Below are 24563 nucleotides of genomic sequence, written 5' to 3'. Positions count from 1 at the left end.
ACTAATAATAAATTTATCATAAGAGTTTCACTATATATGAACTGTACTTGTAATGCAGTGGTTGGAAGTAATACTACAGTATTTCAAAAATTATTTTATATCCAATCACTCTTTGAAGATCAGTACTAGTAAGTCTTAAATTACACAAATACACAAATACACATGCGATTATTTTATGGCATTGGTTGACATACTTGTCTCCTTTGCATGAACACAGGACTTGTTTTTTCTAACATTCTAGGTGTGCGTGGGTGGAAGCTACTTTTGAAAATACTATAGCATTTATTTTTACTCATTGAGTTACAAGTGTCGTGGAGCCCTTCTCTTGCATGGAACCATGATAATGTTCATTAGCTATTAGAGAAGCTGTAGAAGTGGTCCAAATGCATGTGTACCATTAAAATGGGACTGTGGACAAGTATCCTCCTAGATCAGTGGCATAGCTACCATTGAGGTAACCGAGGCAGCTGCTCGGTAAAAATGCTCAACCACAGGCTGAGCAGGCCTGAGTTTTGACACCCTGGATTTTCTACTCAAACGTTACTAGACAGCATCACCATATCACACATAATAGAATCTATGGCTGTAGTACTAAGCAGGGGGCAATTGGAAACAGTGGAAATGAACTGGAAACACAAAGTGGAAATGGAAAACAGAAATGATCAAATCGTCATATAAATGTACCCTAGAGTAAAACCCTTGTATAGTGGCCACCACCTCTTAAAGACCACCTTCTTATAAGACCACCTCCGTACAAAGACCACTTCATGATCACTTTTATCAGACCACTCTCTTTACAAAGACCACCTCTCCACATTGTAATAATTGTTCCAAACATCTTATCAAAACAACTAGGTCAGCTAAAAAATACTACACTCTTAAGGTCATTATCTCTTTATGAGACCTCATTTTTTGTTGATACCATAGGTTGTAGTGTAGCTAACCACATTTCACTAAGGACTTGGTACATTCTGGTACAAACTAAGCAGATGACTTTAGTGAAGTGTGGACCAAAACATGGGAGATGGCATTGACCTCTTTCTATGAGTCATGAAATACATGTTTGAAGCTTATCAAATATTACCCATGTAAAGAGGTAGTCTTTATAAAAGGTGACTATGGAGTGGCTTTGCCTATCTTTAGAACCTAATTACAACGTATTCTTTGTATAGAAGTGATCTTTGTACAGAGGTGATATTTAAAAGTGACACTTATTGAGGTTTTACCATATGACCGTAAGAGCCTAGCTGTTTTGGTAAAGTCATAGAATACATGCTTGGAATCTTAGCTATTATTACAATGTTAGAGGTGGTCTTTTTAAAGAGGGTGGTCTTTCACAACAGACCATGAAACAGTCTTATAAGGTCAGCTATATCTGAGATCTAATTACAATGTGGTCTTTGTGTGGAGGTGGTCTATATAAGAAGGTGGTTTCTTTAAGAGGTGGCCACTAAACAAGGGTTTCACTCTAGGGTACATTTATATGACGATTTGACCATTTTCGTTTTCCATTTCCACTTTCCGTTTCCGGTTTCCATTTCCACTGTTTCCAATTGCCCCTAAGCAAGGCTGGAGCCCATGGTGACATGGTGCTGGACCACAATTCAGTTGTAAAAAATCGAGATACTCTAATAGAGCAGTCACTGTAATATACTCTAATAGAGCATTCAGTACAGATTATAGCCACTGTTCTCATAGTACTGCATGGTCTAAATCATTTACATCAAGACACACGGTAGCTAGTGTGTCGTGCGGCCCAAGAAGCCGGCGCGCAACACCCGTGAGTATATTGACAGGAAGAAAGAAAACGCAATTTTCGCACCTCTGTAGCACTGTGCTGCCTTGATGAAACAAGACGATGTTTTCTGTAGACACTCCCTACAACTTCAGCACTCCACATTCCAAATTTGAGCTAAATTGCTTCAAGCATTCCCGAGATATGCGACTTCAAAAACTGGCTTAGTTTCTTTCTTTTTTTTTTTTCAGGGGTGCTGCAAACTATGATGATCATAACACACGTACATACTGAAAAGTACAACATACTACTACTTATTACCTAACTATCTACTTATTACTACCTATACGTACTTAACTTAACCAATGTCAAAGTCAGGAAATTCGTCCTCAGCAGTAAGCGAATACTGGCGGAGTATCATTTTTGCATTGTACCTCCACAAAGCCTGATATGACACGTGAAGAAAGGCACATTGAATCACTCCTGCTTAAAGAAAGGTGGTCCCTAATTCAATCTGGACTTGACCGTAGGGCAATCAGAATCCGTTCCAACAAAATTTTTGTAAATAACAAACTACATGGCCAAGTTGTGAATTCCTCATATGTACCTCATCATCTTCAGACCACTGTATCCGGAATGGACACTTCTAATAATTGACTACCCCCCACAGTAATTAACCGCACTACAGCAGAAATTAACAACACTAATTCTATGGACTGTTCAAGCAACAATCAACTATCAATTTTTTATACCAATCCCAGAAGTATTGTCAACAAACTACAACAATTTCAATTATTAGTGTACTCCAAATCCTTTGATATCATAGCTTTAACAGAAACCTGGCTAACTGATAGTATATTTGACAACGAAATTTTACCTACCAATTACACAATTTTTCGTAATGATCGCTCCTCTCGTGGTGGCGGTGTACTAATTGCAGTCAATAATAGAATTTCATGTACACACATGACTTCTCCCGATGATTTAGAAATCATAGGCGTCCAATTAAATTTGAACAATCCATTTGCTGTGTGGGTAACCTATGTACCTCCCAACTCTACTGCTACCAATTACAATAACCTTTTCAACTTCCTAAATGATTTCCAGAATGTTCATAATAATCTAATTTTACTGGGTGACTTCAATTTTCCAGACATTGATTGGGACACTTTATCAGGTCATTCTGCAGCTTCGAATCAATTGTGCGATCTGATCTTTCAGGCAGGCCTGTGTCAACTAATTGATGTACCGACCCACAAGCAAGGAAACATTCTAGATCTACTTCTTACTAATTTAGAGGATAAAATCGAAGATTTACAAGTACATCCTGACCCTCATTTACACTCCGATCACCACAATATCACTTTTTCTGTCAACACCAGTATGAATGGTCTATCAAAATTTGCCCCTTACTTTACATTCAACTTTTCAAAAGGAGACTATCAAGGTCTTTGTGATCACATGCTTCATTCAGATTTCATGCCCTGCTATCTAACTCAGGACAGTGAGCACATATGGCATATCATTGAACAGAAATTATTTGAAGGTATGCAATTGTTTATTCCTCAGTACAAGGTCCATTCTAACCAAGACCCAATATGGTATAACTCTGAGATAAGGCATTGTATCAATCATCTAAGAACACTTCGTCGTAGGTACAAACGCCATCCCACTCATCATGTCTCAAGCATCATTGCTTCTACTGAAGACACTCTCATGGGCAAAATTAAGGCAGCTAAACAGAGCTTTGAATCACACCTCATCAATTCCTATGCTTCATCTAATAACAACAAGATATTTAAGTATCTTAAATCTATCACTAAATCCAACAAAATTCCTTCAGTCATGAACCTTGACTCACTGAATGCTAATACTGATTCCAGTAAAGCTAACTTATTTAATCAACACTTTCATTCTATTTTTCACAACTCAACCTCACTCCCCAACATTGAAGATCTTCCTACGATGCATGACTCTTTACATTCAATTACTATTACCATTCCAGAAGTCTATGAAGCCTTAATTTCACTAGATGTTGAAAAATCTGCTGGAATCGATAACATCTCTCCCAGAGTATTGCAAAGTTGCGCTACAGCGATATGTGAACCACTCCATCATTTATTTTCACAATCATTACGTCATGCTACATTACCATCATGTTGGAAAATTCATAAAATCGTGCCTATCTTTAAAGCAGGTGACGCCAACAGTGTTAAGAACTATCGTCCTATTTCATTGTTATCCATTGTATCAAAAGTTCTTGAAAGGTTAATCTTCAGTAAGATCATTACTCACATCAACAAATCCATTAGTCCATCTCAATTTGGCTTCACAAAGGGTTGTTCCACACTTCAACAGATGTTAATTCTAACTGACTTCATCACAAACACTTCTTTGCAAACTGATGTTATCTACCTTGACATCAGCAAGGCCTTTGACACAGTATCACACGCGATTTTATATATCAAAAGCTATGGTCAATTGGAATAACAGGCCCATTATGGTCCTGGTTCAAGATCTACCTGACTAACCGTTATCAAAGAGTCTCTATTAATAATGTCTACTCTGACTTGTTACCAGTAGTTTCAGGTGTTCCACAGGGGAGCATCCTCGGTCCGTTATTGTTTCTAGTATATATCAATGATATGTCTGCATATATCCATCAATGCCAGCTTCTAAAGTTTGCAGACGATGCCAAATGTTTTAATCACATTAAATCGGTTTCTGACAAGGAAGACCTTCAAGATAACATTACTGCTCTTTTCGCTTGGTCACAGGACAATGACTTAAATTTCAATATAAAGAAATTTATTCACTTATCATTCAAACGCAAATTCCACACAACATACTCAATGTCTGATTCCATTATACCTCATGTAGATTCTCACAAGGACCTTGGCGTGATACTATCTGAAGATCTGAGCTGGGAGAAACATCATAAAACCATCATTGCCCGTGCTTACAGAACACTTGGTCTAATTCGACGGACATTTGTCTGCAATCATTCACCTACTACCTTGGTTAGATTGTACGTATCCTTGGTAAGATCGCAATTACTTTACTGTACTCAGATCTGGCGACCACATTTGATGAAAGACATTGTTAACCTTGAGAGAATCCAACGCCGAGCCACTAAACATATCCTTAATGACTACACCAGCTGCTACAAAGATTGTCTAATTAACCTGAAGCTCCTTCCCCTCATATACATATTTGAACTGCAGGACATACTGTTTGCTATCAAGTCACTAAAGTCACCAACCTACCAGTTCAACATCAACAACTTTATCAGTTTCAACTCTTCTACTACTAGGGCTGGAGCAAGCAATAAACTCTTGATACCTCAACACCTTAACAACACAGCTCGACATTCTTATTTCCATCGGTTACCATCTTTGTGGAATGCCATGCCGATAATGGATATAAACACATCATATTCTACTCTCAAATCTAAGCTTAAATCATTCTTATGGAATCACTTTCTAACGAATTTTGACGAGAGCAACAACTGTACCTTTCACTTCCTTTGTCCTTGCAGAACCTGTCATCAATCCAGACCTCCAGTCACAAACTTCAAACATTTATAATTAATCAACATAACATTGTAGATAATTTTGTATTTAGGCAGGCTGATGGTGCAAGTTACTATCAGACCTTTGGTGTCACTTTTCACCATAAAGCATTAAATAAATAAATAAAGTCACAGACAGTTGCTGGAGAAGTTGGCGCCTAGCAAACTTTCGAGGTAAAGTTTCTTCGTTTTTTTTTCTTATTTTTCTTCCTCCGGCTCTTTTCGCACACTTACAAAAACTGCTATAAAACGCGAACTCCATATCCGATTGCCTTGCAATCTGGTACATAGAAGGGGGGTATAAAGGCGCATCTCGGTACCAACTTTGGCAGGAATATGATAAACAGGCAAAGAGTTATGAGCTATTATTCACGAAAAATAACACCAATATGTTGTCACGCCTACAGGGTAAGCCGCGTACGGGAAGAAGCTGAACATCGGTGGGTGAATAGGTTAACTATTGAATCTCACACCTTTTGTGGTTTGAAAGAAAACGAGCTAAAAACCAGGAAGATACAACGAAAAAACCAACACTGTGTAACAACTACGCAATCGAGATTAGCAAATAAAAAACGACTGCTTGCCACGCCTACCAGATAAACCGCTTGGGGTAATGCTTTGAAACTCGTTGTATAGATGGAGTAATCATCTTAGAACGGCTCTTCAATGGTGAAGAAGAATCAGACATAAAGCCACGGAGTCATAACACGAAATCCAACTTGGTGTAGCAAGTGCGAGATCGAGATACTCTAAAGAGCAGTCATCCTAATAGAGAGTCACCCTGAAGAGAATTCAAGAGATCAGCTAGAAAAAAGTAACCTGTATAGAGATTAGCTACAAAGAAACCACCATGTAGAGAGTTCAGCTGCAAACAAACCATATGTAGAGAGTTCAGCTACAAACAAATAACCCTGTAGAAAGATCAGCTAGAAGAAGTCACCTTGTAGAGAATTCAGTTACAAAGAATCCACCATGTAGAGAGCTCAGCTATAAACTAGTAACCTTGTAGAGAAATCAGCTAAAAGTTACCTTGTAGAGAGTTCAGCTACAAAGAAACCATTCTTTAAAGAGCTCAGCTGCAAACAAATCACCTGTACAGAATTCAGCTACAAACAAATCACCTTGTAGAGAGATCAGCTATAAGAAGTTACCTTGTAGAGAGTTCAGCTACAAACAAATCACCCTCTAGAGAGATCAGCTAGAAGAAGTCACCTTGTAGAGAGTTCAGTTACAAAGAAACCACCATGTAGAGAATTCAGCTACAAACTAGTGACTCTGTAGAGACATCAGCTTGAAGAATTTACCTTGTAGAGAGTTCAGCTACAAAGAAACCATTCTGTAAAGATCTCAGCTACAAACAAATCACCCTGTAGATCGTTCAGCTACAAAAACAATTCACCCTGTAGGGAGAGAAGCTAGAAGAAGTCACCTTGTAGAGTGTTCAGTTACAAAGAAACCACCATGGAGAGTTCTGTAATAAATATTTAATCCAAAACAGCCAAGCTGTAAAAAAGAGTGCGGCGCTGAGAAAGGCTATGGTGAAAAAAGATGTGAAATCCAAGGTGGCGGCCAAGAAATGGCTGTGATGGTAGGTTAATGGTAAAAAGTTTTATAACAATAATTCAGGTGAATTTGGTGCCGCTTGGTCTTGGCACAAAATTCAACTGAATTGTCGTTATTAAAATTTTTACCATTAACCTACCATCACAGCCATTTCTTGGCCACCACCTTGGATTTCACATCTTTTTCACCATAGCCTTTCTGAGGGCCGCGTTCTTTTTTTACAGCTTGGCTGTTTTGGATTAGATTTCACTTCTTTTTGTATTTGTATACTCCAAAGCCGGCCTATGGCCGGCTTTAGGGCTTTTTAACTTATCATTTTTTTCTTTACCACAGGAAGAAGAAAAGATGAATCAGGGTGATTTGTTTGTAGCTGAACTCTCTACAAGGTAACTTCTTCTAGCTGATCTTTCTACTGGGCGATTTGTTTGTAGCTTAATTCTCTACAGGGTGATTTGTTTGCAGCTGAACTCTCTACATGGTAGTTTCTTTGTAGCTGAACTCTCTACAATGTAACTTCTTCTAGCTGAACTCTCTACAGGGTGATCTGTTCATAGCTGAACTTTCTACAGGGTGATTTGTTTGCAGCTGAACTCTCTACATGGTAGTTTCTTTGTAACTGAACTCTATACAAGGTAACTTCTTCTAGCTGATCTCTCTACAGGGCAATTTGTTTGTAGCTGAATTCTCTACAGGGTGATTTCTTTGCAGCTGAACTCTCTACATGATGGTTTCTTTGTAGCTGAACTCTCTATTAGGTACCTTCTTCTAGCTGATCTGACTACAGGGTGACTTGTTTGTAGCTGAATTCCCTACAGAATAACTTGCAATGTAATATAATTGAGTAAATTATAAACGCAGTTGAATGCTTTATTAGGGTGACTGTTCTATTAGAGTATCTCGATCTCGCATTTGCTACACGTAGTTGCCTATCGAATCATAACTCAGTGGTTTGTAATCCGATTCTTCTTTACTTACTGCAAGGACTTTCTATTATGATTATTTCAGCTATATACTGATTTTCAGCTCGTTGCTCTAATGCACCTATCAATGTTACCCCCCACCTCCCCCCTCCTGGGCATAGTGGGGGAAATGGTGGGGATTTGACTTTTTGAAAAATCAAATTTTCCACCTACTGGGGAACGACTAGTGGTCATATCTCCATGTAGTATCACTGGAATAAACTTTAAGAAACAGATCAATTCTTATAGCTCGCAAGCTAAAGCAAACGCCAAAAATTTCGAATGGTCAAATGCCCCACTACTAAGTGGGGCAAAATTTCTGATGAAATTTTTTTTTTCTTTATTTATTTCTTTATTTTTATTTTATTTTTTCCCGGGCTAGATGTAATGCCCTTTCCTACCACCCCCAGCACAAGAGGCAAACGTGCTGGACAAGGACTGAAAAGCGGGACATCTAAAAGTTCCTAGGGCCATTTGTTAGGCCCATTTCCGGGGAAGCATCTGGTGATCTAAACGAGATGGAACGGCTTCCACGGATGCACATCGTCGCTGACCTCAACAGGGAGAAAGACAGGGTACAGCGAATCCACGCCAAAGTACTACTGTACGATAAAGCACTACGTTTGGAAAGGAGCTCAGCAAGCCGGCGATAAAATGTGATGGCTTCCTTCCCCATGCCCCCAGTTGTGGCAAACACCAATGGAGTAAAAGATGCAAACTCCGCCTCACGGACACGGTCACCATACTCCCTCTTCTTCTGCATCTCATGACGCCTATACACAGATAGTATCGAAACATTGCGGTAGCTTTGTGCGTTTGGGTGAAAAACCCTTACATCTAAAAAGGCACTTTGCCGCCGCCCCCAAAATCCGCGTGCATGAATTTCTGATGAAATCGGTGAAAATTCCCCACTAATCCCTTAGTAAGCCCGGGAGGGGGGTAGTGGGGCTTAAAATTGATAGGTGCATAAGCGGTTTGCCTGGTAGACACGAAGACTAATAGTTTTTTTATTCATAAAAATCGATCGCGTAATTTTGACACAGGTTGGGTTTTGTGTCATATCTCCATGGTCTTTATCCTGATTCCTTTCAAACCACAAAAAGGCACTCCTACGATGGTTGCTCTATCTACATATCAATTTTCAGCTGATTCCTCCAGGAGGTTTACCCTGTAGGCGTGGCTCGGGCGTGACAGACCTTCGACCTTATTTTACGCAAATAATCGGTCATAACTCCGTGAATGTTCATCGGATTCCTACCAAAGTTGGTACGGAGATCCGCCTTAATGAACCCTTTAAGTGTGCCAAATTTCAGCCCAATCCGAGCACGCATTCGTGTTTTATGGCGAAGTGTGCGAAATGAAAAGCACTAATAATAAATAATAATAATAATAATAAATGAAGATGAAGAAGAAGAAAAAACGAAGAAATTAAAACGAAATGTTGTTCGCTCGTTTCTCGGAAATGACTAAAGCAATTGTCTTCAAAGTTGGTATGTAGACTCCCCTAATTGGGCGACATGTCTCTAGCAAATTTGGTTCCAATCAGATTAGGGATCACAGAGCTACATAGGTATGAAAATTGCGTTTTCTTTCTTCCTGTTAATATACTCACGGTGTGGCGCGCCGACTTCTTGGGCCGCACGACACACTACCGTGTGTCTTGATATGTATTATATATATAATTTGTACATTTACTGATAAAATCAGAAATATTTAAAGTACATCTGCTTCATCTTTTCTTCTTCCTGTGGTAAAGAAAAAAAGATATGTTTAAAAAGTCCCAAAGCCGGCCTATGGCCGGCTTTGGGGTATACAAATACAAAAAGAAGTGAAATCTATCCAAAACAGCCAAGCTGTAAAAAAAGAGTGCAGCCCCCAAAAAGGCTATGGTGAAAAAGATGTGAAATCCAAGGTGGCGGCCAAGAAATGGCTGTGATGGTAGGTTAATGGTAAAAATTTTAATAACGACTGTCACAATTCGGTTGAAATTTGTGCCAATTGACCAAGTGGCACCAAAGTTCACCTGAATTGTCGTTATTAAAACTTTTACCATTAACCTACCATCGCAGCCATTTCTTGGCCACCACCTTGGATTTCACATCTTTTTTCACCATAGCCTTTCTCAGCGCCGCACTCTTTTTTTACAGCTTGGCTGTTTTGGATTAGATTGTCTTTACATTACCTTTCAAAAGTTCCAATGAGTCAACTGCATGGTATTGCATTGAGCTAATTAATCACGCATATCACATGCATTAGCAGTTACAATCAAAATTATAGCTTCCACATGCCATTTTAAAGCATATATTTTCAAAACTTTCCTTGAGGGAGCATGCCCCCAGACTCCCTAGCTTGACATGTTTAGCACATGCAGTTGAGCATCATATGAAAGAGACTATCTCTGACTTAAACATCACATCACATCAATAAAAGTATAGTGTGCTTGACTATATGACACCCGTTGCAGTCCATGGATGACCTGACCACTCAAAATATCTCAGGAGTAAGTTGTGTTGAATGCAATTAAACTAGTCTAATAACTGAAGCATGATAGCTATACTGTAGCATGAACTAAGCTGGAGCATTACATATGGCATGTAGAAAAACACTCAGAGTCTTTCTTCCATCCAACCAGATAGTCAACCTGCAAATGCTGTACCACCCATGCTTGAAAGTATTTGTGAATCAGTTGAGTCAGAAGCAGACCTTCTCAAGTAGGTAGTTTGCCTTGGTAAAAATTTTTTCCTGGCTATGCCACTGTAGCCAGTAATATCAAAGAGGTGAACATGTCTTCACTCCCAATGGTTTTGTACTGGAAAAAGCATGTTTTCATGTTGTAAAGAGGTTTCGTGCCTGAATCATCCATACTAAATGTATAGGATATTTTTAAAGCGGGTACTGATGAAAGCAGGAATGGAATGGAACAGAACGGAATGGAATCAATCGGGGCGCGCGCCAAGTTTAAAACGTTTAAAAGAGATTGTGCACTATTTCCAACTGTAGGCTAGAATTAATTTGTTTTTGTTTATAGGCACGCTAGTAATCGTTCGCTCGAAAGTTCTATTAAATGCCCACCACGTGGCAAGGTGTGTGTAAATAAAATCCATCCAGTTTAATTTATTCCTGATGTAGAAGTACTTCCTTACCATTCCAAAAGGTAAACTACTGTAGAGAGAGAGAACCATCATTAATAATTGATGAGAAGACATGCATGATTACAAACAAATTATATATTATGTGTCCTCGGACAACATGCGACCACATGTCTGACCAACAGTGGACAGCAGTGGGCATGGCAAGGAAAAAAAATTATAAATTTAGGTACAAAACTAAAGTTACAGCTTAAATTATATACAGATTAAAAACAGTCCGGGTTGATTGTCCATTCTTTAGAGTTCCTACCATAACTTATTCTCTGTGAAGCAGAAATTGAGGCACTGGCCATCTTGAACAAAAGATTTCTAGCACTTCCTTTGGAAAATAGAGATACTTGCCTGGTAAAATTTATCACATCCTTAATTGCAGCAATAGAACTAGGTTGAAAATGGCCCAAAACACTGACTTCCACAGTTCTGTAGCAGTGAGGAATCTCCAAATGATCCAATTCAGCCAAAAGCTGTACATACTCAGGTTTATAAAGTTTGCGGTTGTGTGCAGACTCCAAATGATGTATTGAGTCCAATGGACATGTAAGCTCTATAATGCCCATCGATGCAGAGTGTCTGTTATAGATGACAACATCGGGTCTGTAAGGAGTGACTAAGACATTGGAGGGGATGGTTTCAGGAGGAGAGTCATTAAAACGATGTCCCTGCAGGTCCGCATAGACACTGACCATCTGGCAATCAGAAAAGAGAGTAATTAACTGAGAAAATAAAGTGAACAGTACTTGATTATGTCTATAGGTATACCTTTGTTGGGATAGTGCTACTGGGCAACCACCTAAAATATGAGCGGTAGTTGGCCGGTTAGAGTCACAAAGGGTACACTTGGCACCACACTGTATGTGCCAGCGACGCAGGTTAACAGCAGTAGGCAGAGTGTCCGAGGATGCTCTCAACAAGAAAGAAAGTTGCCCAGGGTGAAATCCAGTCATTAACTTATTCCATGTATTTTCATGTTGTAGCGGTATTCAAGCATTTTTGTACAAGTGCCGCTGGTTTTCTGAAGCGACTACAATTCTACCATTAAGTCCTTGTAGGTTAGGTAATCCTAAGGCTGCAGCACATGTTGCTGTCAGACCTTCAGTGCTGGTCACTGTAAAGTGTTGATAATAAAAAAATAATAAAAATAATAATAATTATTGGCAGCGATTTACGAGAGTTAGCAAACTGCAGTATGTTATATTAACAGTGCTTACAAAAATAGGTTAACAGCTTAGCTAAATGATCGTTGTTCAGCTTAGACGATTGTACAATGCATTCTTGCAGTGGGCATTAAATAGAGCCGTTGAGCAAATGTTTTCTAGCATGTCTATAGCAGTAGCGAACTAATTCTAGCACAACTCTAGTTATTGTGTGAAAGTTGGAAACAGTCTAAAACGATTTTTTAACTTGGCGCACGCCCCCCTATTGGTTCCGTTCCATTCCGGCTTTCATCAGTACCCTTTTAAAGCCTCATAACTCACTTATTCTTGCCCGTATCAAAGCGCCTTTTTGATAAACAGTTCGGGCGTTTGAAGGGCTTCACAGCCCTACTATTAAACGTTTTTTTGAGCGGATAGCCCTTGTAACAAGAATTATTAACAAGAAACGAGGGCTCAGGTGAACGCGAACAGACTATACTCTTCTGCCATACTCATCGTTACTACAACATCTATTAACATGTGGCTGACTAAGTTGACGATTATAGCCTGCTTGCTACTAGCTACGGGGTATGCACAACGCACCCGACCGATGAGAAGGCCAGCAACACAGGCTCCTAACCCAGAGGCCAAACCTGTGGAGAGTGGGTGCCTTGCTGAACTACAAGCTCAGCAAGACCTTAAGATACAGTTTAACCTCCCTAGACGATTTCTGGTTGTTGCACGCAAAAGGAGTAACCGAATGTTCGGAAGGACGTTTGATAACTTAAATGGACAAGGCAAGATTACTGCAGCGGGAGATGGTTACAACAGCACTAACATAATATCCGTTGTCATCACTACCAATGAAGGAGCAGAACAGGTTAGCAGAAATATGTACTTTCATGGGGTAGTGGGGCCTTATCCGCATTGACATCACAACATTAAAAAGGCGGTCATAGTGTAGGGACACTTTTTACACTAACAGGGTTGTATTGGGAGAGATGGCGTTTCCATGCATTTTGTATACAGCATGCAGCAATGGGCAAAGTGAGGCATACATACATGCAAGGCAAATACATGCAGTCCGTAGTTGTCACAGCGGTATCTGCTGTAGTAGCTATATAGCTAGCTATCAAAACTGATTTAGGGCTAGTTTTGCTTGGTGCGATTATTTTGCATTGCCACATCACACTAAATAGCCTCTTACCTTCGTTATCCAATAACACGTTATCAAAACTGTAAACAAAGTTTATTTTGTTTACTACGAATGAAAACGTTATGAAGTCCCCACACTAACACAGCCATTTTGTCAATTATGACGTCAATGCAGAAAGCTCCATTAAGTAGTGATAATTAAGCACACTGTACATGTGACAACCAAGGGCACCGCATAACCATAACTTGCATGTCACCCATGTAGTTATATAGCTAGTTTTTGGCAAGTGCTATTTCAAACCACAATAGGTAAGCCTTTTCACAGCACACATGTAATGTAGCTATACTACTCATGTGTATCTGTTAATAAATATTAAATACTACAGATATTGAAAAATCTAAATGTTGAACGAGTGGAAGAAGACAACCCAATGTGTGTTGATATACTGAAACCAGACAGTGAAACAGAAACAGGTAATGGCAGAAGTCAACGATCATTTGAGCCTGATGAAATTTGCTGGAACATTGACCTCCTTGATGAGAGATCTCTATCTCTTGATGGTGATTACTGTCCTCCAGTTCAAGGTAGCTTAATGCATACTTCACTGTACAGTCATACCTACTAACAAATGGTATATATACATGTAGCCACTTATAATGTGATTAAGAGTACATTTGCACTGTTCAACAGGAAATGGAGTAGATGTGTACATTCTCGACTCTGGTATAAGATACAGTCATCAAGTGTTTGGAGGACGTGCATCATTTGGTGGATATGATGAGTTTGGTGGTCGAGGAGATGATGATCATGGTCATGGTACTCACTGTGCAGGATTGGCTGCTGGAAGGTTAACTGGAGTAGCATGGGGAGCTAGAGTATACAGGTGTGTATTATCATCAGATAGCAATGTGTGCATAATGAAAACTGCAACATACTATAAAATATTAGATTGAGGTCTTAATACTGTATGTATTATGTGCACACCAATAAGGACCATGGACCAGTAATAGTGTCGTGATATTTTAGTTGTTTTGTTGCAGCTAATAAAGCTAAATTCACATCAATAAGCTTGTAATTCACACTATTATAGTATTACACCCAGCACACCTTTATATAGTCACATTAAGAGTATGTTCTACAACTACAAAGGAATTCAAAAGGTACTACAAGAAGTATCAAGTACAAAATAACAAATAGTTAAGTTTATTCATGAACATTTGGTCAGCATACTTTAAGATTGCTGTCTCTATAATAGTCCAAAGTCTACAACATCACATCCTCCTGTGTCGAGCATGACTTTGTCCATCAAAGTTAATTATAAGTATAAGATGATCCAAAAGTCAGTGTTGTCATAATCAATAATGTCTTTCAGGAGGTTCTGTTGTAGTGGTATGTTGATCAGTTGTTGTTTCAAAGACAGTGGTATCCTCTGGTGGTGAATAAGGGTAAGTGTCAATGTCAATAGAGTCAGATGAGGTGGTATCAGGTGTGGCTATAACCTGTGGAGTGACTATTCTATGATGTACTTGATCTATGTGACATTTCATGATTCTTCCATTATTGTGACACAAAAGTCACTGGACCAAATTTCTGTATAATCATGCCAGGTGTCTACTTGTGTGGTCAGTCCATTGTACTCTCTGAGAAATACAGTAGTGCCTGGAAACATGGGTTGTGATCTTGAATGTTTACCATGATGTTGTCACTTATTATTTTGTATTTGGTATCATCAAGTGTTCTGAGTTTTCATTTTCAGGGACAATTCACAAGAAGCATCATTAGTGGGGCATGAGGAGTTGCACGATTCTCAAACAAGTATTCTGCTAAGCGATGGTGACTGCATGCATGAATTACCATTATTGGAAATAGCCTTCAGAGTTCGTTTCAGCATTCGTACAAAGCATTCAGCAAGACCATTTGAGGCTGGATTGTATGGAGCACTCAAGATATTTTTAATACAGTTGCCTTCTAGGAATGACCACTGTCTGATATTAATTGTTCTGACAATCCGTAATGAGCAAACAGTGACCTTAAGACTTCAATTGTCTTCTCAGAGGTAGTGGTTGATATCACTTCTACTTCTGGCCACTTCAAGTGCACATCTACAACAATAAAAAACATGTGATCCAAGTATGGCCCTATAAAATCAACATGAATGCACTTACATGGGGTATCAGGCCATATCAAAGGTTGCAGAGATTCAGCCAGATTGGCTTGGATAGTATGGCATAATTGACAAGATTTGCCCAATTCTTCTTTAGTCCAGTCCATCAAAAGTGGCTTTGTGAAACTGCCTTCATTAATTCTGGTGATTCCAGGGTTTTGGCATGGTGAGATTTCAATGCTTGTGAATGTAGTGCCTGTGCAACAATCACATGCATACCCACATCACACAACCATCTTTATATTGAATTCATTCTCATGGTGTTTGTAAGGTTGAAGTTCCTCTGGTACCTTGTTAGGCCATCCCTCCTGCACATATCCGTAGATTTTGCCAAGTATGGTGTCACATCTAATGCCTTTCTAAATGTCCCCATAAGTTACAACAATAGCTTGCACTTGTACAATATTAAAAGTGGTTATACACAATGCTTGATAGACCATCAGCATTACTATGGTTTACAGTGGACTTGTAGTAGAAAGTGTAGTCATTTGCTGATAGTAATATTTCCCATCTTTGTAAATGTGCCGCTACTAGAGATGGCATGCCCTTTACTTATGCCATATGTAGACACATCTTTCTAATTTCTTTGATTCCATGATTGCAATTAATGGTTTGTGGTCAGTTATGAGGTTGAAATTATGCCCATAGAGGTAATGGTGAAGCTTTTGGCACTAAAGATAAGTTAGAGCTTCCTTTTCTAGCTGTGCATAGTTATTTTCTGCATGTATTAACATAATATTATGGTAGGATGCTTGGAGCCATCTGAGAAAATATGAGAGATTACAGCCCCCAGTCCATATGCAGAAGCAGGGGTGGATCCAGGAGCCAGCAAGGGGAGGGGCACAAACAGGCTAAGTTATATGTGGTTGGGGAGATCCAGATTCTCTTGCGAATGGAATAGTGATGGGATGGCTGAGATGTAAATTAAGCTTCTCTTTGTTGAGGTCTGCAATTATGTGCATTCGCGGTGCCAGGTCCAGTTTGCACTGTCCCATTGCTGAGGCACCGATTGCTGTGCAGGTCACTGAGGCCCATATTTAAGATAACTTGTTTTTGTTTATTGTGTACTGTTTTATCTTATGTCATTAATTAGAGTAAAAATAAAAATAATAAAAAGATTCTCTTGCTAATTGCTGCATTTTTGAAGCAGCAAATAATCACCTCTTAGTAGTGTCTCACTGATGATTTTTGCCATTTTGGCCTTTGAAGATGGTTGTGATGTCTTAAAAGGCTCCAAACGTCTTAAACAACAGCAACATAATAGTTAAGTTTAGAGGAGCTTAGTACGCAGGAAGGTGCTGGGTAACAATTTAACAGTTAGTTTGATATTAGTTTGCTTCAGTTTCAGGTGAAATTGTAATAAATGCTAGTAAAATGTGCATATTTTCATGAGTTGTATAGCTAAACTGATCTTGGCCTGACAAGGTTAAGTATTTTAATCTCAAGTATGGCTGGCTCTTCCATGAGGTGAGGGGGGGGGGGGCATTTGCCCCAAATGCCCCATCCTGGATCCGCCATTGTGAAGCGTCAGCTGCTAAGATAATTGGTAAATCGAGGTTACAATGAGTATATGTGACCTGTGACCTAATTTGGGAAAACCATCGATCTACATACATCAATATGAGATATGAAATTTCAATCCAGTTAGCTTGGGAAGGACAAAAGCTCGGAGTTTGAAATTTTCACCATGAATGCAGCCATCCATAGCGTTTATTTTACTTCAATCCATAGAAAGCTAGCTGTTGAAATAACCATGATTTTGAACACAGTTTTTCACGATGGTATCTATTATATATGAACAGAAAATGGCTGAGTGAGTTATCTGGTGTCTCCAGCCTTAATATTGGGCTCTCAAGACCACCTGTGCCACTGAAAAATAAAGTAATGTATGTAGAAAATATCTGGATAATGGTCCGAGGTTTTTCATGTCTTTAGTCTCGTGTTTCAGCTGGCCAGTGGCATCAGAGCGTTCCCAGTGGCAGGCACAAATCTCTAGAAATTCACTCGTGAAAAGCACTTTGTTCAAACTTTTTTTCAACTTATAGTTTCCAATATTTTGTTCAAAATTTCTCTATTTTGCTCAGTGGTAATAAATGTATAGCTACATAGAGGTCTGTAGTATACACACATAATAGTAGTTCGTACAAGCACACAGCTATAAATTGTGTAGTACTACAAGTCTTCTTGTTTATGGTTAAATCTTAACATGATGGAGACTTCAGTGCAATCACTAAGAGAATTTTCGTGCAGATCTTTGAACCACAGCTTCCCTCTTAGGCTAACGGGTATAATAAATTCCTTCGAGTTGAAAGGGGGACTGTCCATACATATACGAACAAAATTTAAGAGCAGTTTTGAGGCTTTGCCTGGAGAATTTACATAAGGAAATGCTATAGACAAACTATAAAACAGTTAAGAAGATCCTCCTGTGCATTATTAGTGGTTTGTTCTAGAAATGTTTCCATGGTAGTGCATAGCAATCTAATTACAGAATTTCATCAATTACAAAATACAAAATTACTATGATACAATTAATAATTCTGTATGTAGCAACAAAGCAAAACCCTAATAATTCCAGTTGGTTTGTTTGCTGCATGGCACCTGGTTTATATAAGTACCACAACATCAACTTGTTTATCTCCAACATAATGATCTCATTTCTGAATTCTTTACTTTGCAGTATCAAAGTTTTGAATAGCCAAGTGAGAGGAAACTTCTCTAATGTTATTAATGGAATCGACCATGTCATCAGTCGTGCCAGAAGTACTGGAAGAAGATCAGTAATTTCAATGTCTTTTATTGGACCAATCACTCCAGCTGTTAATGATGCCATCAGAGAAGCTGTTGCTAACAACATAGTAGTTGTGACTGCTGCTGGAAACTTCCGTCAGGACTCTTGTGGATTTTCACCATCAAATTCACCAGATGTTATTAATGTGGGAGCAATACAAGAAGCTGAAGATCCAGACTCCAGAACACCTGGTAAGCATGTCTGACTTGTAGGGCTGTTTATGAATGCATAAACACAAATTTTGTTGTCTGAGCTATAGATGTGTACATGTACGTATATTAATGTTGCTACACAATTGCAAACATATTTTTAAACTTTACTTTGTGTTGTTACATGTGTACTAATCAATATTTTCACCTGTCCTAGGACACCAGTTGTATTGGTTCAATTCACGATCTAATTCTCCTGGCAGTAACTATGGACGTTGTGTGGATATACTTGCTCCAGGACAGTGGATACGAAGTGCCTCTCACATGTAAGTGGTATAATTTATTATGAATGGTACACATAGTTAAGTGACATAGTTGCATGCATTAGGGTGCTTTAACCATACGTATAATGTTTGTTTATTTTATTGAACTTAGGAGTGATAGGGATCGTGTGTCAATGAGTGGTACTTCCATGGCTTGTCCCACTGTTGCAGGAGCTGTTGCTCTGTTACTACAGAGATTTCCAAATTACACTCCTGCACAGATCAAACGACAATTACAAGATGAGGCTACACAAGGAGCTATCAACATGAGAACATATCGCGGGAGTTTCCTACCAACAATAATACAAGCAGAAACTACTAACAGACTTGTCTATACTGGAAAAGCCAGACAATGTGGTAAGCTTGGTGTGTTACATTCATGAACACTTGCAATATGGGACCAAATCACTCTTGAATACCTAAAGTATAAGTGGCTATGGAACTCCAAGTTCTATGACAATTTTTCAGTAAAGCCAATCAATTTGACAATATTATTTGTTACACTGCTTGAAGTATCTTAGTTTACTACAGTAGTATATCCCCAGTACATGTTTGTTATTTTAGTAGTTTTTCAGTAAACCCGCATTCACTGATGTTTTACTGAGAGTTTAAAACTTAGTAAAATAATTATGTTCCATATACTTAAGTCTACTGACACTTTACTATCAGTATATCTACAGTAAGACATCTTAACAAATTAGTAAACTAAGAACCTTCAAGCAGTGTTATATACTGTGTAGAGCTTCCACAGGGAATGTATTAAGGTACAGGTTCTTTATGTCCAAACTCTGGTGAATCAACTATTTTCATTTACTATACAATATTTCTCAATACATATATAGCTGTGGAAAATGATCCATCTCTTATTGCTACCAGACCACCGTGCATTACAGCACCACCAACAACACCACCTCCTACAACACCTACACCTATACCAGGTCAGGAAAGTTTTGTTGATACACTAATTACAGTATATGTAAGTATAGAGCATTAGCAATAATTCCATTATAGGTTATATGGGTGGAGGAAGCATCTACAAGTTGAGTAGGCAACTGTGAGATCATACTTCTATGACCACCACCAGCATCATAGTTGTGCAAGCACAGTCAGCATTTACAGCATGCCCTAGAAATATTTTGCAAAATTGCTTTCTGAGATTGAATCTGGAGACAATTTCACATCTATAAAAATAATATTATAACTGCTGTAAAGGACCTAGTATATTAAAAACGAAGTGTATATTTAGCCGGTACCAGTTTGCAAACACTAACGGCTATTGCCGGCACTAGTAGGTTGCCCCGAGCATTCAACTTTAGGGCACGCGTCTAGTAGGTTGCCCCGAGCATTCAACTTTAGGGGATGCGAAAAGTAGTTCCTTAGCGTTAGGGTAGGCTAGGGTTCAGCTTTGGTTTCTTCTTCACTCTTGTTATATATAGAAGTCACTTCAGTCGGATGTTTATAACGTAGAAACTAAATAATATGACTAGCTGCAGCACCGGCGGTATAATCGTTACAAACATTGCTTATGAGTACGGATGCCCAGGGTTCGAACCCTCGCTTAGACAACTTTTTTTTTCGCTTTCTTAGGTTTTTGTACAAGTTTTTTTTAACGCACGTAACATTCTAAGTATTATACCCTCCACTGCCGGCAAAACAGTGTAACCGGTACCGGCTCTATATAACCTGCCTATTAAAAATTATGAATTTAAAAAAGAAGTAGGGTTTCAAGCTATAAAAAGTAGTGAAACAAGAGATGAACAATGGTAGCTATTACAGCATAGCTCAGTGGGAAATCCCTACTTTGGCATTGAACACAAAATAATTGTTATACCATGCCAAAGTAGGGATTTGACACTGAGCTAAACCTGTAATAGCTACCATTGTTCATCTCTTGTTTCACTACTTTTTATAGCTTGAAACCCTACTTCTTTTTTAAATTCATAGTTTTTAATATACTAGTTTGCTTAGTTTTTTTGTTAAAGCATATACAGCTAGCTATAAACATGTGACTGTTTTATTAGGGTGACTGCTGTATTAGAGTATCTCTAGTCAGCTTGCGAAGTTGTGCTTGCCCCAAAAAGGGGTGTGGTCATCGTGGTTTCGCTCTATTATTAGACTGGAGTATCTAGAATCAACCAACTTGAGGGTGTGTGGTCACAAATACAGCTAGCGTAAAAGGGGCGTGGTCATCGTGGTCTCGATCGATAGATCGATAATACGTAGAATAAAGAATGGGCGTGACCTTGTTACCTATCGTGGAGTACTGGTACCTCCGTACAGTAACGTAGTCTAAGCGCCTTAAATAATTTCGTGGCGTCTATTATGCTGCTTAAAGAAAGTGTTGATAAGGAAAATTAGCGCCTCGGTACGGTTTCGTTGGATGAAGAAGAAGACAAGTAGCCTGATTGAAGATAAAAGAAAAGACAGGGCGCACACTCGTCGGAACCCCAAAAGGCACATCCCACTGGTGAGTTTGTTGTTGTGGCGTAAAATGGTGACCGTGCGCTGCTTCGTTTGGGCTCTAGGCTTGCGACTGTGGTCAGTGAGTGAGTGAGACGAAATTTCGAGTTTTGACGACTTTTTTAAAATTCTATATCCGACCACCAGTAAGTGTTTTCTTGTTTTTAACCTACATTTGATGTTAGATGGACTAATATTATTCCGTAAAGGTGATTTTCTTCGCGTAAGACGTTTCTAAGCTGGTTTTTAAGGGCGGTATTATTGGCGGCGCGCGTCAGATTTGATGCAAACCCTACTTAAACAGTACTATCGTACTGTTTGATAAATAGTCACTGACTGCTCTATTAGGGTATCACTGACTGTTTTATTAGAGCATCTCAAGTGACAATATCCAAAAGCAATCCTGGCAACCAGACTGCTTTCTGTGGACTTGGAACATGGCTCAATATACAACTAAAAGTTGGGTAGGCATTTACCTACCCTGCCTACCCGGTTCTGCCGCCCCTGTTATACTGATATCCATTTAATCTTCAATTCATTTTCTCTAGGTTGCTATTTCAATGGTATTTTCTATGAACACAACAGAAGAATATCTCAGAACTGTTCATCAAGCTGTGTATGCAAACGGGGCACATGGAAATGTCAACCAAGAGATTGTTACACTGATTACTGCCAAGCTTATTCCTATGGTCACTATAGAACATTTGATGGTAGTCAGTACACTTATCTTGGAAGCTGTGATTATGTACTGGCAAAACCATGTGACAATGATGACTTCACTATAACTGTCACCCAAAGAGCTCTTGACTCAAACAGTGTATTGATTGACAGGGTCACTGTAACAGTTCCAAGTCAAAACCTTGTCATAGTGTTGAGGGGAGGTGACAATCAGGTAACAATTAATGGCAGGAACTTTGCAGCAGTTGATGGTAGCACAATGTCTATTGGAGAAGTTAAAGTAGAATGGATTGGTAGCTATCCACATGTTACCTTTGAAGACAGAGACTTAGACATCTTTTGGGATGATGCTGGTAGTGTCCAAGTTTCGGCTAGTAACAGTTTAAGAAGACAGTTGTGTGGCTTGTGTGGGTTTTACAATGGAGATGATTCTGATGATTATCGAATGAGAGATGGAACAGGCTCTGGCATTAGAAGGTTTGCTAGATCTTGGCTGACTGAAGACAGTTCAGGAGGTTGTAGGGATAGAAGGCTGAACAACGCTTGCAGTGAAAGAAATATGAATAGAACACAAAGAGAATGTGCCATGTTGAACAATGCTCCCTTTGATTCTTGTCATTCTGCTGTTGATCCTAAAGTCTACATTGAAAACTGTGAATCTGATTATTGTACATGTGTTAGGACACGTAACAGAGACACTTGTTCTTGTAATGTGATGGCTAGCTATGCCAGAGCATGTGCCAAAGCTGGAGTTGATGTGAGCACTTGGAGAGATGTAACTGGATGCTGTAAGTCAACTAAAATTATGTTCATGGTTTACTATTCTAGTAAAAATGAAGTACTCACCCATGCATGCACACACACACACACACACGGACAGATATAGTGTCCATTAACTCATTGGTTTGCTTTATTTACAGCTGATGACTGTGTTGGAGGTCGAGTGTACAAGGAGTGTGGCACTCTCTGCCAATCAACTTGTGACAACTACCAGTCACCACCATCTTGCTCAACTGATTGTACACCAACTTGTGTCTGTCCTGAAGGACAAGTATTGAGAAATGGCCAATGTATTGAGACAGATCAGTGTGATGGTAAGTGTACACTTTACTGTAAAACACATCATAGTCAGGTTGTATACAGTAGTCTGGAAAATATTAAACAACTTATCACTCTGTTACTGTAGTAACAGGTGCTAAGAAATGAAAAAAAAATTTCCTGGCATAGCATCATTCAAGTATACCTGTAATAGGAATAGTAAAGAATTATCGATATACTGTTCTAACATACCAAGTCATAAATTCTTTCAGGCAATATTTTTTATCACGATCATGTATGATATCTCTACACAGCACAACCTAAATGTAAAGGAGATCCATTGCCATCCAGCACTCCATTTTTCTTTGAACGTTTCTACCTTGGAGAACTTGAAGAGTTCATAGAAGAAGGCAGAAAAAGAAACAGAGTTCCTTGCCACATGAACACCTACCATGATAGCCAAGACACTTTGTTCTCAATGATCTTCTACAGTGTCCCAGATGCTTCACAATATGAAATTGAACATGGGCTTAGTACAAGAAACCTAAACAGAAGAGCCAATGAGTTAAGGAAGACACACAGAATACACAACTTTGTTTGCTATAATGATGACAGAGATAGATTCCGTTGTGTGGCTGTGTTTGAGCCTGTTACAAGACAACAACGGAGAACAGAAAAGACTGACCTTATGATCAATGTGCCTTATAATGAATATCAACAAAGATTACTCGCTCTGCAGGACCAGGAGATGCAGGTCCTTCGTCGTAACATTTATTCTTCTGGTGGAGATCTCTCTGTCAATGCCATCTTCAGGAGTCCAGGCTATGCTGTCTCCCTTCGTGATGGCATTGATATAAGTGGCTTAGTTCAGTTGATAGAAAGAAACAGGGAACGCGGGTTCTTCCTTGCTGATGGAAATGCTCGTATGGATGGAGACCAAGTCATATACTCAGTTGTGTTTACTACTCAGAGATTTGGTAACTGTGATTACAGAGTGGAATACAATCTTGATGCCTTGCAGTTGTTTAACAGAGAGCAGCAATATGCCAAAGATGATTGCCACATCTCAGTCGTCATCCCTAACACAGGAAGTCTCACTCCTCAATTTATTGCTGTCTTCTGGTGTACTGACTAAGTATTATATGAATCAAATCTGTCTGGCTATTTTGGATTGGAATTACATATATTTTTAATGTACATATATTTATTTATAATAATTATGTATATCTGATATACACTCACTATTAATTTTATCTCTATTAATATTTAATAATAATAATTATGTGATCATGGGGATGGGTGTAGTTCATGTATGTAACAATCAAAAACCTTATTCCTGCATTCACTTCTTTGCTAATATGTAAGTGTAGATTATTATTATTAATATGGAGTCACTGAAACGTAGTGCTTTTGAACTTCTGATCATGTGCATACACACGTACACACATGCATAAAATAACCAGTGTCTTGTACACCCAAGTGCATGTTATACATGTAAATACAGGAAGTCTATCTATTCTCAAGCATGCCTAAGACTACAGACTAGATAGCGATACAAGGTCATACTATAAGTTTAGCATTACCCCACACCCTGGCCCACACAATAATGTCTAGTGCAGAATAATTCCTTTCTCAATGAAAAACTCTGATTCATTTCCAAAAAGATAACATTCATCTGTTTATTAAAGTAGAGG

The 24563-nt window shown here is 38.9% G+C and overlaps 1 protein-coding gene across 1 annotated transcript; it reads left to right on the top strand.

The window, feature by feature from the left end:
- The first annotated feature begins 12492 nt into the window (after positions 1–12492).
- On the top strand, positions 12493–24115 carry LOC136252114 (uncharacterized). The gene is made up of 10 exons (XM_066044493.1): positions 12493–12990; positions 13652–13850; positions 13957–14149; positions 18111–18412; positions 18588–18696; positions 18806–19050; positions 19536–19631; positions 21702–22619; positions 22752–22925; positions 23184–24115. The coding sequence occupies exons 1-10, from the start codon at positions 12649–12651 to the stop codon at positions 24002–24004; spliced, it is 3399 nt and encodes a 1132-aa protein (XP_065900565.1). The 5' UTR covers positions 12493–12648; the 3' UTR covers positions 24005–24115.
- Positions 24116–24563: the final 448 nt, after the last annotated feature.

This window comes from Dysidea avara, chromosome 4 (assembly GCF_963678975.1).
Source record: "Dysidea avara chromosome 4, odDysAvar1.4, whole genome shotgun sequence".
Taxonomy (NCBI): Eukaryota; Metazoa; Porifera; class Demospongiae; order Dictyoceratida; family Dysideidae; genus Dysidea; species Dysidea avara.
This window is presented reverse-complemented; position numbering and strand designations above follow the sequence as displayed.

Excerpts from the sequence above, each read along its gene's own strand:
- LOC136252114 (XM_066044493.1), top strand. The coding sequence starts at position 12,649 with ATGTGGCTGACTAAGTTGACGATTATAGCCTGCTTGCTACTAGCTACG. Across the intron at positions 18,413-18,587 it reads TCCAGACTCCAGAACACCTG|GACACCAGTTGTATTGGTTC; the intron begins GTAAGCATGTCT and ends CACCTGTCCTAG. Across the intron at positions 22,620-22,751 it reads GAGAGATGTAACTGGATGCT|CTGATGACTGTGTTGGAGGT; the intron begins GTAAGTCAACTA and ends CTTTATTTACAG.